This window comes from Oncorhynchus masou, chromosome 6, assembly GCF_036934945.1.
Source record: "Oncorhynchus masou masou isolate Uvic2021 chromosome 6, UVic_Omas_1.1, whole genome shotgun sequence".
In the NCBI taxonomy this organism is placed as follows: domain Eukaryota; kingdom Metazoa; phylum Chordata; class Actinopteri; order Salmoniformes; family Salmonidae; genus Oncorhynchus; species Oncorhynchus masou.
The window spans coordinates 61416496-61435956 of NC_088217.1; the positions used below are offsets into that span (position 1 = coordinate 61416496).

Sequence of the window (19461 nt, forward strand, 5' to 3'; positions counted from 1 at the left end):
CGCCTGTAGCATTAGTTCTGGGGTACTCACAGACAATATCTTTGCAGTTTTTGGAAACGTCAGAGTGTTTTCTTTCCAAAGCTGTCAATTATATGCATGGTCGAGCATCTTTTCGTGACAAAATATCTTGTTTAAAACGGGCACGTTTTTCATCCAAAAATGAAATACTGCCCCCAGTTTATATATTTAATGGAACATTCAATTTGGCCTTACTGCTGTAAGCCCATAGAAATGCATTGAATAACATATTCATATATGGCATAACAGATAGTCAGTCAAATTAAATTTGAAAAGAAAGTATATTTTGAAGTGAAATATAAGAAAGCTCAGGAAATAGTTTTCATAAATGATTTACCCATATTTTAAAAAGCTATTGCCTTACTTCCATACATTTTTTTTCAACCGCTACTGGGTTATCTTCAGACGAGTCTTCTGAAGCTTTTGGGTGTCATAGAGCAAAACAACCGACATGTACGTTCTTGTGAGTCTCAGCTTTCCATGGTGGGGTCATTCTCGTCTGTAGCCCAAACCGTGCGGATTCTACAGACAGAAGTTGGCAAGTTGGCTGTACCAACATCTGACGAGTCCCGTGACGCTTGTAGGGGTCGTAGAGCACGGAAAAGACCATCGTGTTCGTGAGAGTCTCAGCTTTCCATAGTGAGGTGATATTAGTTTGTAGCCTAAACCGTTCGACTGATTTTCGGGATGTCTCATGGTCTGAAAAACACCACTGTAGCTCTGCCACATTCCGCCACAGAAGGCTGACGGATGTGGTGGATTGAGAAGCAGCCGATGCAAAAAAACCCCAGCTTAAACAGAGATTTGGATGGGACATGTTTACTTTTGCTAATTTGTTTTTCCACCTGGTTGCGGACATTGACTCTAGGTTCATGCTTTATTACGTAGTTGTAATTGATGTAGCTAAACCTACAACAAGTTATAACATACAATGAACTGAGACAGATTATGAATGAGTTGGCCATACGTGCCTACATTTCAGTTGTGAAAACTCATGGCCTGCTACAAAATCATTTCTACAATATCGGTTTCTATGCAATCAGTAAGAACAAGTTAGTTGCTATGCTAGTTGCGTTTCGTAACATCGGATTAAGTCGTCATGACCTTCAATTACCATGGTCCCAAACACCCTTTCCCAATAAACTGTGCAATGTGCATATCCTTGTATCTGTCCTCTTTTGTTCTCTGCTCCAAAATGTGATATTTTGATGAAGCTTAGGTGATACAATCAGAACGTCTTCCACTAGTTCTAACCTGTCCCCTCTCTCTCTTCTCTCTCCAGCCCAGTTGGAGTTTGTGCAGATCCTGGTGATCGTTGTGGTGATGATGGTGATGGTGGTAGTGATCACCTGCCTGCTCAACCACTACCGCCTGTCAGAACGCTCCTTCATCTCCAGGGACAGCCAGGCCCGCAGACGCCACCTACCACTGGCCTCTGTAAGTACTCTACCCTGACCAGGGCTGTAAACTAACGTTATAGTCTTCATACAGACTTACAGCCTCCACACAGACCAGGACATAGATTTTACCGTCTTTAGAAGCACTCCACACATCTTTACAGGCAATATACTTTATTTGATAGCCTCCACACAAACCAGGAAGTAAACTTTCCTTTACAGCATTTACTCCACACAGGGTGTAGACTACTTTACAGCCTCCACACAGACCAATACATAGACTTTACTTTACAGCCTCCACACAAACCAGGACATAGCCTTTACTTTACAGCCTTCACACAAACCAGTGTATAGACTTAATATGAAACTAAAACCACCCTTGTTTCTACTTGGAAATAGGCAAGCCATAGTACAGGGTCCTATTTGGACATCATGGCAGGCCCAAACTAGTCATGTCAGAAAAGCAGATCATTTTTTACTAATGCAAACACATATGATAAGCAGACAATGGTATTCAGTTGGACCTGTATACTATGTACAGTATATGTGTTGATGTTGGTGTTCCTTTCTTTGTGTCTCTTTGTGAGACAGAGGCTCACTGGAGACGGGTTGTCTGCCACATGTCTGCCACATCGCTCAGTGCAGTGATCTGGAGATTCTAGAACCATATGACTGCACTGCTGCTTTCTGAATCACACACAAACACATACTGCTGCTGAATCACCTAGCCCGGTATTCATCTGTTAGGAAATATGGGGCAGGATGCTGTGTGTGTGTTATCAGGTTTGTGTTTAATTCAGAATTGTGGAATTGACTCCCATTCAACTTATGAATTACATTGGCCACACCCCACAAGGATGTGGAATTTTGAGTTTAAGCGAATTCAGTGCAATTCAATGAAATTCCACTCAGTTATACAACATGAGAGTTTCATTGAATCTGACAGGTTACACTTCAAGAAACCAAATAATATATCACTTTACTCCAAAAACAATGTTCAAATGTTATTTTAACCTCAGTGCTTAGAATAGTAAATTTAATTTTCCACCATTAATTTTATTGGTTTGGCTTCTTTTTGAAGGCTTTAGGGTCAACTTGAGGGCTGAACTAATGCATTCTGGGAAATGTAGTCTTTCCCCCATATTGAACAAAATTGTTAAAGTTATTTGTGAAATATAATAACTTAGAATATTCACATTTTTCAATAGAATAGGCTTACACCTAATGTGGAATAGACTAGGCATTTGAATTTCACTGAATTCAATTATATTTCCTTTAATTCAAATTACAATTTTGTATCCTGTTTACTGCTTTGATTCAAATTCAAGAATGTAATTGGAATTTATGAGACATTCAATTCTGAATTGAGCACAACCCTTAGAGCTATGCAGAAGTCTGTGTACTCTGCAGGAGGGGGTATGAGTCATAGATGACAGAGCGCCTCTCTCTCTCTCTCTCTCTCTCTGGGTCAGTGTCAGTCTGTGTGTTTGTCTGGGATTGCTTCTGTGAAGAGCACTTTAATACTACATGTATCCCATCTATGTGGAAAGAACAAGGCTAGGAATGAAAGGACAGGAAGTCCTCCATTATTAGCCATTGGGTTCAGACAAATTGGCTCAGGGATTAATCTCATCTCCCCCACCCTATCCTCTGTGGTTGGCTCTTTGGCTGGAAAGGGAAGAACTCCACCTAGTGGCACAACATGGTATCCATTGACGTGATACATGCTCTCTGTCTCTCTTCCTCACAGGATGGGAGTCTGTGGTCCTCAGATGGCCCAGGTCCCGCCAGTGGAATGAGCGAGGTAAAGTGGATTATGGGTGGGAGTGGGCAAACTACTGCCCATTCAATTCGTCCCACAGGAGTTTTTGTTTTGGGGGGGAATGATTATAATGGGCAAAAAAACATACCAAGCCACTCTTGAACATTTAAAACTAGATAGTAAGTATGTAGGAATGATAATGGACCTATATATTTTTAAATAACTGCACATTTTCTGACAGCAAATTGATTTTGACTAACATATCGTTACCAAAACAATCTTTGCCACCCTCCTTTCAACTTCAAAATCCCAATGTGGCCCTTGAGCCAAAACATTTGCCCACCCCTGCTTTAGGTCTATAGGGGTTATCCCTAAACACAGGGACCTGCACAGGGACCTAGTCTGGGCCTTATTCCCTTTAAAGTGCACTACTTTTGACCGGGGCATCAAAAGTAGTGCACTGTATAGGCAATAGGGTGCCATTTGGGCCATAAACCTAGACTTGAAGAACCTACCCAGGAACCTGGGACCACTACTTGTGTTTGTCCAGAAATTAATTTTGTATTCGTCCTTGGATATTAGAGCAGATGGGCTATGAATGTTTATTGACGTTCATAGCATAGCGATGACAACAATGGTGCTGTATCAATATACTCTCACACTAAGTCACTGTGGATAAAAGAGGGTTCTGACAATGGGAATACATTGTTAAACTTTTTTCGTGTGTTGTTCTCACAAAGATAAATGACCAAATATAAATGTGTGCGCTAACTCTTCCTATCCTCCTCCCTTTAGCAGCAGGTGTACACCACGCGTCCCCCAGACCGCGTCCCCTCCTATCTGCAGAGGGAGCGTCTGGCCCGCTTCCAGCCCACCTATCCCTACCTACCCCACCCCATCATTGACCTGCCTCCCACCATCTCGCTGTCGGACGGCGAAGAGCCGCCGCCCTACCAGGGCCCCTGCACTCTGCAGCTCCGCGACCCCGAGCAGCAGATGGAGCTTAACAGGGAGTCGGTGCGTGCGCCCCCCAACCGCACAGTCTATGACAGCCACCTCCTCGACACCTCCCTGTGCCCACCGCCCAGCCTCAACTCCGGGATCAGCACTACCACGGTAGCCACGGCTGCCCAGGCCTACTCCAGCCGAGTGGAAGGGGCACCACCAACTTATAGCGAGGTGATAGGGCACTACTACCACCCCTCTTCACTACCCAGGCAACACCACCAGACTTCCAGTGGCGGCAGGGGCGCAGGGCGTGGAGTCAGGTTAGGAGGCCCGGGTCCCTCGTCGCCGTCCTTGCTACTCCACGGGATTCTCAAGCAGGCCCACCTGAGCAGCCTGGAGAGCAGGAACGTGTGCAACAAGAAGGAGAAGCAGACTCCTGAACAGGTGTGACGACAGTGTTGGTCTCGGGCATTGTTTTCCGAGGCTGCTTTCTCCTTCTCCGCGCACTTTAGCTGAACTGTTGGTGGCAAGCAGGGTTGGAGAGGGTGACATGCAGTGGCGGGGGGGGGACAGGCGCACAAAGAAAAAGGACTGCACTCCCCTCTCAACTTTACCCCCGGTCACCGTCTTACTGAACCCCCCCCCCCCCAAAACTTACGTTGTATAAATATTTACTTGTTTATTTTCCTTGCTTACAGCTTTTTTTCTGTACTGGCAAATGCAAAAACAACAAAACAAAATTCTCTCCAAGTATTTAGGTTTATTTTGTTTTGTCTGCATAATTTCTAGTTACTTATCTCCTCATAGTTTATCCTTAGTTCCTCCGGAAGACTTTCAGAATGACCAGGTCTTCCTTTTTTTAAGATGCAGATGGTTATTTTAGTGAGCCTCCCCCGAACCCCTTTCTGGCTTTGAATACTGTCCGTGTACCTGGCTTGTACAGGGAGGGCATTGATAGCACTCTTGTAACAGGTTGACAGTTTCAGACTCTCACGGGATCCAAGATTGAGATTCATACGTTAGCCTGAGTTAGCCTCTCAGCTCATGACCCAGTTAGCCTCACTGCCAGACAGATCCCCATCACTCCCCGTCAATCTGCATCAGAGGGTGCGGTGGTCAACGTTGGCATCTATGGAAACACATGATTGACAGCTGACTGGGTTTGTGGTGTCAGGCCATGTGTGTCAACATGAGTACTGGAGTAGAGTCCTGAGTTTGGGTCAATTGAGTTCATCACTGTGCCCACTGAAGTCATATATATCCACCGTGCTGTACTATCTAGACCCATCTGAGGTTAGTACTGTACTTTAGTTCTTTGTCTATTCATGTTTAGTACTGTCTGTGGGTCTTTGGCCAGACAAGTTCAGGAGTTCCTATGTGCGAATACTCTCATTGTTTTTTTTTATTATGATCTTTTTTAAAGAGATGTTTGCACAAGATTCAAGACTGTTTATCTGGAGAAAAAGAAAATCAATCTGCAATATGTATCATAAGAGAGGAGAGGAGCGGTATTTTTGTAAACAAATGGATTCTAAAGATAAAAAAACATTTTTTTTAAATGTTTTGCCTGCTCTAGAAGAAAAGGTAAAAACGGTAATCTGTTGGTGTGCCAACTCAAACGTGTTTAACTTTGTGCTATCTATACATATACAAATTATTGGCACCCTGATAAAGATAAGCAAATAAGTAAAAACAAACAACATTTTATCTGTTATATCATTCTACTTTTTTTAAATTAATCTCAGTTTATGGAACTTTATTATTTCCTTCCATGAATTCCTGTTTCACTGGGGTATAACAATGAGGTAACACGCATGTAAAATCCCTTTGTCATCCATCACCATGGGGAAAGGCAAAGAACTCACAAATGAAAAGAGACAAATGGTTGTTGACCTGCATAAATCAGGCAATGGGTACAAAAAACAAATATACCACTTACCACTATTAGGGAAACAATTAAGGAGTTTAAAACCACTGGAGCAATGGTAAACTTGCCTGGTATTGGATGCATGTGTATATTGTCCCCATGCACAGTGAGGAAGATGGTTTAGGAGGCAATGAACAATCTAAAGGCCAAAATTGGAGAATTACAAAACTTTGTCGTATCTACAATTAAATGCCACTTCCATGCCAAAATGTCTTTGGAAGGGTTGCTAGAAAAAAGCCTTTATTGCAAGCATCCCACAAATGTAAACGCCTGGAATTTTCTAAATGGCACAGAATGGTACCTGTGCTATGGTCAGATGACATGAAAATAGAACTCTTTGGCCAAGCACACCAATGGTGGTTTGGCATTGAGAGAAGGATGCATATACAGAAAATAACCTCACTCCTACTGTAATATATGGTGGTGGGCCTTTGACGTTAACTTGGCCGCAAGTGGACATTCAAGCAAGACAATAACCCCAAGCACACATCAAAATCCACAGAGAAGTAGTTAATTGACCAGAAAATCCAAATTTTACAATGGAAATAAAAGTCTCCGGGCTTGAACCCCATTGAAAACCTGTGGTTTGAATTAGAGGGCAGTCCATAAGCACAGACAAGATATATCAAGGATCTGGAAAGATTCTGTGTGGAGGAATGGTCTAAGATCCCTCCCAATGTGTTCTCCAGTCTCATAAAACAGGGTGCCGGAGTATTGAAAACAGAGGTGACAATAATTTTGACACATATCTTGCATCTCTGAGCAATTGTATTAGTATAAAATAATGTAATTTCCCAACTTTTTGGCAGCATACAATATAGCGCAGTATTTGTATTATTTATTTTACTAAGGATTTTGCTCATCTTTATCAAATGTGCCAATCATTTTAGACATGACTATATATGTATCAATGTATGTGTGTGTGTGTGTGTGTGTGTGTGTGTGTGTGTGTGTGTGTGTGTGTGTGTGTGTGTGTGTGTGTGTGTGTGTGTGTGTGTGTGTGTGTGTGTGTGTGTGTGTGTGTGTGTGTTCTATAAACAGTACCAGTCAAAAGTTTGGACACACCTACTCATTCAAAAGTTTTTCTTTATTTTTACTATTTTCTATATCGTAGAATAATAGTGAAGACATCAAAACAACATATGGAATCTTGTAGTAACCCAAAAAGTGTTTAAAAACACTAGATATATTTTATATTTCAGATTCTTCAAAGTAGCCAACCTTTGCCTTGATGACAGCTTTGCACACTCTTGGAATTCTCTCAAACAGCTTCATGAGGTAGTCTCCTGGAATGCATTTTAATTAACAGGTGTGCCTTGTTAAAAGTTCATTTATGGAATTTCTTACCTTAATGCGTTTGAGGCAATCAGTTGTGTTGTGCCAAGGTAGGGGTGGTGTGCAGCCGCAAAAACCATCAAGCGCTATGATGAAACTGCCTCTCATGAGGACCGCCACAGGAAAAGAAGACCCAGAGTTAGCTCTGCTGAAGAGGATACGTTCATTAGCGTTACCAGCCTCAGAAATTGCAACATCAACTGTTCAGAGGAGACTGTGTGAATCAGGCCTTCATGGTCAATTGCTGCAATTAACCACTACGAAAATACACCAATAATAAGAAGAGACATGCTTGGACCAAAAAACACAAGCAATGGACAGACATTAGGTGGAAATCTGTCCTTTGGTCTGATGAGTCCAAATTTGAGATTTTTGGTTCCAAAAGCCGTGTCTTTGTGAGATGCAGAGTAGGTGAACAGATGTTCTCCGTGTGTGTGTGGTTCCCACCGTGAAGCATGGAGGAGGAGGTGTGATGGTGTAGGGGTTCTTTGCTGGTGACACTGTCAGTAATGTATTTAGAATTCAAGGCACACTTAACCAGCATGGCTACCACAGCATTCTGCAGTGATACGCCACCCCATCTGGTTTGCACTTAGTGGGACGATCATTTGTTTTTCAACAGGACAATGACGCACCACACCTCCAGGCTGTGTAAGGGCTATTTGACCAAGAAGGAGAGTGATGGAGTGCTGCATCAGATGACCTGGCCGCCACAATCACCTGACCTCAACCCAATTGAGATTGTTTGGGATGAGTTGGACACTCTTGGCATTATGAAGATGCCACAATGACTGTTGGAAAAGCATTCCAGGTGAAGCTGATTGAGAGAGTGCAAAGTGTGTGCAAAGCTGTCATCAAGGCGTAACTACTTTGAAGAATCTAAAATATATTTCAATTTTTTTTGTAACACTTTTTGCTTTCTAAATGATTCCATATGTGTTATTTCATTGTTTTGAAATCTTCACTATTATTCCACAATGTAGAAAATATTAAAAACAAAGAAAAACCCTTGAATGAGTAGATGTGTCCAAACTTTTGACTGGTACTGTGTGTATACAGTTGAAGTCGGAAGTTTACATACACTTAGGTTGGAGTCATTAAAACTCGTTTTTCAACCATTCCACAAATTTCTTGTTAACAAACTATAGTTTTGGCAAGTCGGTTAGGACATCTTCTTTGTGCATGACAAGTAATTTGACCATTATTCAAGTCTGGTTCATCCTTGGGAGCAATTTCTAAATGCCTGAAGATACCACGTTCATCTGTACAAACAATAGTACGCAAGTATAAACACCATGAGAACACGCAGCCAGGAAGGAGATGCGTTCTGTCTCCTAGAGAAGAACGTACTTTGTTGTGAAAAATGCAAATCAATCCCAGAACAACAGCAAAGGACCTTGTGAAGATGCTGGAGGAAACAGGTACAAAAGTATCTATATCCACAGTAAAATGAGCACTATATCGACATAACCTGAAAGGCCGCTCAGCAAGGAAGAAGCCACTGCTCCAAAACCGCCATAAACAAGCCAGACTACGGTTTGCAACTGCACATGGGGACAAAGATCGTACTTTTTGGAGAAATGTCCTCAGGTCTGATGAAACAAAAATAGAACTGTTTTGCCATAATGACCACCGTTATGTTTGGAGGAAAAAGGGGGAGACTTGCAAGCTGAAGAACACCAAGCTGTTTAAAGGCTGTTTAAAGTCATCTTAGTGTATGTAAGCTTCTCACCCACTGGAATTGTGATACAGTGAATTATAAGTGAAATAATCTGTCTGTAAACAATTGTTGGAAAAATTACCTGTGTCATGCACAAAGTAGATGTCCTAACCAACGTGCCGGAACAATAGTTTGTTAACAAGACATTTGTGGTGGTTGAAAAATGAGTTTTAATGGCTCCAACCTAAGTTTATGTAAACTTCTGACTTCAACTATATATATATATATATATATATATATATATATATATATATATATATATATATATATATATATATATGTATGTATGTATGTGTGTGTGTGTGTGTGTGTGTGTGTGTGTGTGTGTGTGTGTGTGTGTGTGTGTGTGTGTGTGTGTGTGTGTGTGTGTGTGTATATATATGTGGGGCAAAAAAGTATTTAGTCAGCCACCAATTGTGCAAGTTCTCCCACTTAAAAATATGAGAGAGGCCTGTAATTTTCATCATAGGTACACTTCAACTATAACAGACAAAATGAGTTTTAAAAAAATCCAGAAAATCATATTGTAGGATTTTTAATGAATTTATTTTCAAATTATGGTGGAAAATAAGTATTTGGTCAATAACAAAAGTTTATCTCAATACTTTGTTATATACCCTTTGTTGGCAATGACAGAGGTCAAACTTTTTCTGTTAGTCTTCACAAGGTTTTCACACACTGTTGCTGCTATGTTGGCCTATTCCTCCATGCAGATCTCCTCTAGAGCAGTGATGTTTTGGGGCTGTTGCTGGGCAACACGGACTTTCAACTCCCTCCAAAGATTTTCTATGGGGTTGAGATCTAGAGACTGGCTAGGCCACTCCAGGACCTTGAAATGCTTCTTACGAAGCCGCTCCTTCGTTGCCCGGGCGGTGTGTTTGGGATCATTGTCATGCTGAAAGACCCAGCCACGTTTCATCTTCAATGCCCTTGCTGATGGAAGGAGGTTTTCACTCAAAATCTCACGATACACGGCCCCATTCATTCTTTCCTTTACACGGATCAGTCGTCCTGGTCCCTTTGCAGAAAAACAGCCCCAAAGCATGATGTTTCCACCCCCATACTTCATAGTAGGTATGGTGTTCTTTGGATGCAACTCAGCATTCTTTGTCCTCCAAACATGACAAGTTGATTTTTTACCAAAAAGTTCTATTTTGGTTTCATCTGACCATATGACATTCTCCCAATCTTCTTCTGGATCATCCAAATGCTCTCTAGCAAACTTCAGACGGGCCTGGACATGTACTAGCTTAAGCAGGGGGACACGTCTGGCACTGCAGGATTTGAGTCCCTGGCGGCGTAGTGTGGTACTGATGGTAGGCTTTTTTACTTTGGTCCCAGCTCTCTGCAGGTCATTCACTAGGTCCCTCCATGTGATTCTGGGATTTTTGCTCACCGTTCTTGTGATAATTTTGACCCCACGGGGTGAGATCTTGCGTGGAGCCCCAGATCGAGGGAGATTATCAGTGGTCTTGTATGTCTTCCATTTCCTAATAATTGCTCCCACAGTTGATTTCTTCAAACCAAGCTGCTTACCTATTGCAGATTCAGTCTTCCCAGCCTGTTGCAGGTCTACAATTTTGTTTCTGGTGTCCTTTGCCAGCTCTTTGGTCTTGGCCATAGTGGAGTTTGGAGTGTGACTGTTTGAGGTTGTGGACAGGTGTCTTTTATACTGATAACAAGTTCGAACAGGTGCCATTAATACAGGTAATGAGTGGAGAACAGAGGAGCATCTTAAAGAAGAAGTTACAGGTCTGTGAGAGCCAGAAATCTTGTTTGTAGGTGACCAAATACTTATTTTCCACCATAATTTGCAAATAAATTCATTACAAATCGTACAATGTGATTTTTTGGATTTTTTTTCTCATTTTGTCTGTCATAGTTGAAGTGTACATATGATGAAAATTACAGGCCTCTCTCATCTTTTTATGTGGGAGAACTTGCACAATTGGTGGCTGACTAAATACTTTTTTGCCCCACTGTATATACGTATATGGAAACAAATAAACTAACTTAGAAATGGCAATTTTAGAGTTATTTATATAGTCTAATTGTTAAAAAGAATTGCACTATTTGTTATTACAATTAAATGGAATGAGAAATAAAAATTCACCTCTATTGTCAAGGAAATGTGGGGCCCTCATTTATAACCATTGCGTACATTTTACTCTCAATAGCTGCGTGCTCTATTTCTGAAAATAAATATTGAGATTTATACACTTGGAGGACACCATACATGCGCATGTTTCCCATTAAAAATCAGACCTGTCATAAAATTGTGCACATGTGAACGAGCATTATAACTGCACCTGAATAACACCCATCAATTACGTTTTATCGTGACATTAATAGCCTAATTTGCTGTATAATTTGATAGTATTGAAATTAGGCCAATACATTATATCTAAAGGAAATCTACATTTGTGAACTTGATCAAATGTCTTTGGAGGTGTTGCCAAAATGTTTTTTTTTTCCAGTGACATTTGATGTTTGACCATTTCTGAAACACAAAAACAATTCCAAATTGTCGTGGACTTGTAAACAGATTGTTTTTATTCAATAATGTTTTGCATTTACTTTCGCCCGAACCTAAATGTGATGCACTGTCCACGAATTCTGAAAAACATTTAAATTACAGTACAGGCCTACTTACAGTGGTAGCCTACACACTTCAATGCAAAAGATCAACTGTCTGTTCACCTGTTAAATTCTACTGTATTGTGCTCCATTTCGGCTGCATTGAGCAAAAACATGTAAAAAAATGAAATTATAATAGCCTTTCTAATAGGCCCAATTAAATGAGAGATGTGCATGGTAATTTGTTGTATTGCTACAAATATGAACTATCATGGCCAGAAAAGGTGCGGTCGTTATGATATTATGCATCATTTTTACAAATAAAATATTGTTTAGGCTGCTCGAGAAATTTGTCATTACAGTATTCAGACATAGCCTTCAAACATCAATGGAAAAGGTGAACCTTCTTCTACTGTTAAAATACTTTAAGTACCGGTAGCTTATCTTTTTACTATTATGAAGTGGTCCAATTAAATGAGAGATGGGACGAATGGTAGCCCATCCTATCTTGTTGTAGACCTATAGGCTATTTCGCTAGTATGAAACCATCAGTCAGAAAAGGTGAGGAATTTATTCTGCAATTATCATGGAAACTAAATAAATAATCGGAAATAGATTTCAGATTATTTTAGAAGGAAAAGATTAAATAAATATAATTTTGCTCTTCTCACTAACAGCAAATGATTGCATCTTATTATTATATTTAACTACCTGTTTTTTTGTTATGAATAAGTCATTATGTATTCCCAATTTGCACAAGACTACTAGGGTACATTTGCCTTATTGCAATGCAATACTTCAACCACTAAAAACTGTGCTTACCCACGGTTACAGTTTGTGGGAGGATAAGCACATTCAATTGTCAAGTTCAGTTTTTATGAATGCCAACTTTTGCTTGAAAACTGGCGCATGCGTATTTTGTACACGCACAATGTTTATAAATGAGGTTCCTGGAATTTTGTGTACATGTGTGATCATGAATGACAGAGCCATCAGCCTTTAAACTCCAGTTCAAGTCCATTATCTGCAGAGAGCCCAGATGGTCTGACCAGAAGTAGGGTGAAATTGCCCCAAGACGCGGATGAGGGAGAGAAGTAGTGAGGAAAGGAAAATAAAGGGAGAGGGAGAGAGATTAGCAGGCAACTGTACGCTGGACACATCCACCTACTGTCTGGGCTTCTCTCAAACAGGCATCTCTTAGCACTTTAATTAAGAATGAGAGAGCCACAATCTCCCTCTGTCAGCATTGGTCGCACTTCTCTATTGGCATGATTCAACTTCTTCCTCTGAGGCTAGACTCAAGCTGCAAGAGGTCCCAATTTAAGCTTATATCACAGCAAAGAAGAGAGAGGGAGGGAAGAGAGGACAGAGGTCGACGGAAAAAAACACCAGACAAGGTGGTCCGCTCACCCCTCTCGCTTTCTTCCCATTGGCCCTGCTTAATTTATTTTGTACTGTATCTTTACATTCAATTTGAGGACAAATACCTAAAAAAAAAAAGATGTCTGACCCCTCATACGCAAGCAGCTCAAGGATTGATCTAAGGGGTGTGGCTCTTTGACTTCTGACCCCTGGTGACATCTCATGATGCAGTTTAATGACGTCAGAGGGGAGCTTGTGTAGGTTTCCTGGTTGGATTCCAGTCTTTTCTTCAGGGAAACCAGTGCTGACTGATAACTATGCAGGCAGGGTGGGAATTGACCCATTAGAAATGAAGAAGGAGGAGCCACTATTGGCATACCAAACCATACTGCTTTGTAATCTTGACATAACACTTGGCATTATGCCCGTCATAACATTGTATGACTGTTCATTACAACAACCTTTTTTTCGGTCATTCAAATGAAATGTCATGGATAATGACAGCAGACGTTAAGGAATGTTAATGAAAACAACAAAATGTGGTATCATGTCAAGTTGCATCAAGTAAAGAGCAACTTTTTCCTCAGAACTTAACTTTTCAACATATCTGCTAATACATGTACTTCATTGAGAAATTTAAGTCATTGCAAGATCCAATGTTTTTCATTCTCCCATAACATGTTTGTTTGCATTGGTCATGTACGCTGCCTTGCCCCGCTAATGAACTGTACCGTCTAGACCGGGTGAAAGATGAAAGCAAAACAGAACCACTCAGACAAAACAGATAATCCCAAAGATTTCAAATGGTGTGCCTTTAGGGTTCCCTGTCTGTAATGAGCTCTTCCTGTTCCATAGAGATGCCTGTGAGTCCCACACAGACCAGCTTGTGCTGCCATAGGCTGGCTGTCGGTCCCATTGAAAATGTTCAGTGTTTGTGTGCCTGCATGTGCTGACAGATTGGGCTCTGTCTGAACTAGCAATCTGACTAAACTGGCTCTAGACTGACTCACATATTGACAGAGACTTATAGTTGATGATAACAATGATGATAATGTTGATAGAGGTGTCATGGAGAGCGTTGCAATATACCTAATCTTTGCCTTTTGATAATGTAGTCATTGTTAAAATTAGGAAAAATGTAATGATTGTTTTCTATTGTTTTCAAAAATATATATACACATTTTGCTCCAATTCATTGTACATGCGTATGAGGGTTTTGCTGTATAACTCGCAAATTAATAACAAAACATTTATTCCATGATTTGACCACTAGGTGTCTTCACAAGCAATACTGTCTACCATAGTGAGTCAGGCTTTGGAGACAATGGCCCAAACCAGGTTGGGCATCACTTTGTTTCAATGTATCCAGGACCACAGGTTTCTGCACTTAATTCAAACTGGTAGAGTTGATGGGAAGTACTATTAGGTGATCAATCAGGTGCCAGAATGATGTCTTTGCTTCTATTCACCCTTAAGTTGTCGTCAACATGCCCTGTAGTTTTTAATGTGGAATGTGTTTCTCTACCTTTTGGGGGCACCATTTTGAAAATGAGTACGAGGAGAAATCAGATGGGGTCAGGTTTAGAGGCATCACCCTGGGTAAGAACTTTCTTTTACCTTCCAACTACATTCTCCTTGACCAGTGTGAGCAGTACGGTGTCCATATTAGGACAGCAGTGATTGAGGCTGTCCTAATATTGACACTGTAGAGTGGACCTGACTGGGTTCAAATCTGCCATATTACCCAATGGTCTACATACCCAAATCGCTATAGATTCCCTTCTCTACCACATGCTCAGTTCTAGATGTGTGCCTTTTGTGGTTGAGACTATTTTTGTAATGCGTTATAGTGCAATTTTTTGGCTCTGGATTCATTTGCTTTTTCAATGTAACAAATCGCCCTTCTTATTTGTAATACCAAAAAAAATACAATAAAGAATTGACTCCATGTTCTATCATAAGATGATAATTTCCAACTCTACTGCATACATACCGATAAAGTAAATCAAATTTGAAGCACTAAAGTAAACCAAAAGGGAGAAGCATGGGATGGACAGGTTCTTAAGGGCCCAGCTCTATGAATATACAGTAGAACATAGCAAACAGAACTTGTCCTAGTATACAATACATGTCCCTCTACTGCATTATAACATTTTTTACTTAATCATCTGTTTTAGATTGTTATTTGCATTATTTCATTCAATAAGTTACTGTTGAGGGTTTGAGTGAAAAAAAGGCATTTTCAAAGAAGGAATAAAAACCTAACCAAAACCTTTTGGGCTGTCCTCTTTTCCTTTGTTTTGACCCTTTTTAACTGTTCTGTTGCTTTGTTTGTATAAACCTAACCAGAAACCTTTGGGCTGTCCTCTTTTCCTTTGTTTTGACCCTTTTTTAACTGTTCTGTTGCTTTGTTTGTCTAAACCTAACCAGAAACTTTTGGGCTGTCCTCTTTTCCTTTGTTTTGACCCTTTTTAACTGTTCTGTTGCTTTTTTTGTATAAACCTAACCAGAAACTTTTGGGCTGTCCTATTTTCCTTTGTTTTGACCCTTTTTAACTGTTCTGTTGCTTTGTTTGTATAAACCTAACCAGAAACTTTTGGGCTGTCCTCTTTTCCTTTGTTTTGACCCTTTTTAACTGTTTTGTTGCTTTGTTTGTTTTGCCCTTCAAATCAGTGTTGCTTTGCGACTTTTAAATATATAAATACATTTTAAAAAACGAGTGATGATTGATTTGAAAAAAAAACACATGGTTACAGTATAAGCATATTTATAAAACTCTTAAGCAATGTATTAACTGTACAGAAAAATGTACGATCCTGGTGCTTATTTTGTTATGACGCTTTCTGTACTGATGAAGAGGTAATGCTATACTGTCAATATAAAATCAGTTCTATTCTATAACAAGCTCCATGCCGAGATGTATTGCAGTAAATAAGTAGGTCCTACAATTGTCGACAATAATTGCTTACGTGTATCAACATTGTTTATTTTAATATACAGTACCAGTCAAAAGTTTGGACACACCTATTTATTCCAGGGGTTTTCTTTATTTCCTACATTGTAGAATAATAGTGAAGACATCAAAACTATGAAATAACATATATGGAATCATTTAGTCAACAAAAAAGTGTTAAACAGATCTAAATATATTTTATATTTGAATTCTTCAAAGTTGACACCCTTTGCCTTGATAACAGCTTTGAACATTCTTGGCATTCTCTCAACCAGCTTCATAAGGAAGTCATTTCAATTAACAGGTGTGCCTTGTTAAAAGTGAATTTGTGGAATGTATTTCCTTCTTTGAGCCAATCAATTGCGTTATGACAAGGAAGGGGTGGTATCCAGAAGATAGTCCTATTTGGTAAAAGACTAAGTCCATCATTACTTTAAGACGTGAAGGTCAGTCAATCCGGAATATTTCAAGAACCTTTTGCTGCTAAGAAACCACTACTAAAGGACACCAATAAGAAGAAGAGACTTGCTTGCGCAAAAAAACATGAGCAATGGATATTAAACCGGGCTTTGGTCTGATGAGTCCAAATTTGAGATTTTTTGTTCTAACCGCTGTGTCTTTGTGAGATGCACAGTATGTGAACGGATGATCTCCGCATGTGTGGTTCCCACGTGAAGCATGGAGGAGGAGGTGTGATGGTGTGGGGTTGCTTTACTGGTGACACTTTAAATGATTTATTTAGAATTCAAGGCACACTTAACCAGCATGGATACCACAGCATTCTGCAGCGATATACCATCCCATCTGATTTGTGCTTAGTGGAACTATCATTTGTTTTTCAACAGGACAATGACCCAACACACCACCAGGTTGGGTAAGGGCTATTTGACCAAGAAGGAGAGTAATGGAGTGCTACACAAGATGACCTGGCCTTCACAATCACCCAACCTCAACCCAATTGAGATGGTTTGGGATTAGTTGGAATGCAGAGTGAAGGAAAAGCAGCCAACTAGTGCTCAGTATATGTGGGAACTCCTTCAAGACTGTTGGAAAAGCATTCCAGGTGAAGCTGGTTAAGAGAATGCCAAGAGTGTGCAAAGCTGTCATCAAGGCAAAGGCTGGCTACTTTGAAGACGCTAAAATATATTGGTTACTACATAGTTCTGATGTTTCACTATTATTATACAATGTAGAAAATGGATTTAAAAAATAAAGAAAAACCCTTGAATGAGTAGGTCCAAACTGTTCAAACTTTTGACTGGTACTGTATATTGGATCCTTAAAGTGTTGCTGGGTTTGTATCTATATTTGAACAAGAACAAGACACAATGCCAATTACAGAACATGCTATGAATCTGATACATTTCAATTATACCCCAATTAAACAAATAAAAACATTTTATAAAAACGGTCTGCTTGTCTTTTTACTCTCTCACTGACCATGAAGAGTAAAATACAGACATTAGTCCACAACTACACAATTTCTCATGACGCTTTATGTCAATGTACAACCTCCCTTATGGAAAGAATTCACATATATTTTTATAAAGTAAATGTTATGATTATGGCTTTCTATAAGAAAACACAACATATGATTATTATGCAATTCCTATGTTTGTCAAATACAGTGAGCTCAAAAAGTATTAGGAGAGTGACACATTTAACCTCATAGTCATTGTATCATTTCAAATCCAAAGTGCTGGAGTACAGAGCCAAAACAACAACAAAGTTGTCACTGTCCCAATACTTTTGGAGCTCACTGTATATGTGACAACATTATAAGGAAAACATATGGTTATTATATTATGGCTGTGTATGAATGTGGCCTACTTAATTTAAGACATATACCAGTTATGGTTCTTACTTCATGTTGCAGGAGTACCCATATAAGAATTCTTAAATTATTCTAATGGGCTGACAATTTCACAGGTTGAATTTCACTGTTCAGACGCTATAGAATATAAGTAAAGTCCTTTACTCAACCTGTTTAATAAAAGTCTTGCTCATTTAATAGTGATAGTAAATACTACAAAAAAATACTTGCTCACTTGTCTTTTCTGTGGTATGTGGTTGTCTCACCTACTGTAGCCATCTTCAAAGATGTCTGCTAAATGACTAAAATGTGAAAATATACTACCACAAGATGGCAGTCATACACATTTGTTGGAGTATTACTCCACTGCAGCTTTCCCACCATGCTTGTGTAGATACAGGTTATCAATTTTGTTGACCAGATACACCATTGGCCATTCTAACAATGAAAAGCCAGTCGGGAGGAAGCAAGATCAGGTGGGACCATTCTAGCCAATGATACAAGGGTAGATACACGTATGATAAGTTTCCGGGACGTCACGACGTCACGTCACTTATATCAGTACACTCGTAACAACTTAAGCATAACGAAGCGTATATTTGATTAAATAAGCCAAACTTGGCAAATAAGCGATTACATTTTTTGTTTACAAAATTTGACTCTCATTGACCATACAAAAACTGGTTGATTAGTGAGCGAAACATTTGTTTTAAACGCCGCCTGCAGGAGAAGACAGATTTTGGGCACAGTTATCCCTCTCGTTTTGCCTCTTTCTCTAAGGTGTAGGCATTGACACTCAGTATCCAACAGAAGGTAGGTAGGCTTTTATAATGTATTATTATAAATAGACCACACACAGTAGCCTACACAGAGACTAAGGATTATATTCCAAATTGACCTGTAGCCCCTATTCCCTAGCCAACCAAACGAAATGACTATTGTCCCATAGCGCTCTTGTCTGTCATGAAGTGCTTTGAGATACTAGTGTCGTGTCTTTGGCTATGCCGGATTAAGTGATATGACATGCTATTCTATAAAATAATTTCTCCGTAATTAATATCACCTGATTGAGCTGATCATGTAAATATAATTAACTAGAGAGTCGGGCACCACAAAATAATATTTATAGAGCTGTTATCTTCCGAATAAACTCTTAAAGACCTAGTGATATTTTACTTTAATAGCAGTCAACATTAATCTTACTTCAGTCTTATCTGAAAGTTGAAAATTCTTGGTAATCTGCAAGAACCCTGGCTAACAAGTTGAATCAGCAAAACAAAATTGGGTTTAATTATTTATTTACTAAATACCTAACTAATCACACAGAATTCACATACACACAATTAATCATAACTTGATTACAAATTATGTCATAAAGGAAAATGTCCCTAGCGGGCGGAACAGATATGACAGCTTGTTACACAAAGGAAAAGGGGCTGGGTTGAGTGACAGAGCGGGAAGACAGGAACAAAGGCGAAGCTGTGCTATCATAAATACAGTATCTTATGCATTCTAAATTACCGCCCATTTGGAAAAGGAAAACGCAATAAATATTTACTCTGAGCTGCGCTTCAGTAGGTGGGTGGTAGATGGAAGGCCGTGTTGTCAAACCGAGTCCTCTGAAGAATGTCTCTGGTTGTCAATCGAAT

The 19461-nt window shown here is 39.8% G+C and overlaps 1 protein-coding gene across 1 annotated transcript in view; it reads left to right on the forward strand.

Annotated features, from left to right (window-relative positions):
• LOC135542374 (protein TMEPAI-like) overlaps window positions 1–8355 on the forward strand; it is a 97849-nt gene extending 89494 nt beyond the window's left edge. The window contains exons 2-4 of the mRNA XM_064969301.1: window positions 1301–1455; window positions 3166–3219; window positions 3973–8355. Coding sequence (XP_064825373.1) covers window positions 1301–1455; window positions 3166–3219; window positions 3973–4575 — 812 coding nt within the window. The 3' untranslated portion in view covers window positions 4576–8355. The remainder of the gene's footprint in view (window positions 1–1300; window positions 1456–3165; window positions 3220–3972) is intronic.
• Window positions 8356–19461: the final 11106 nt, after the last annotated feature.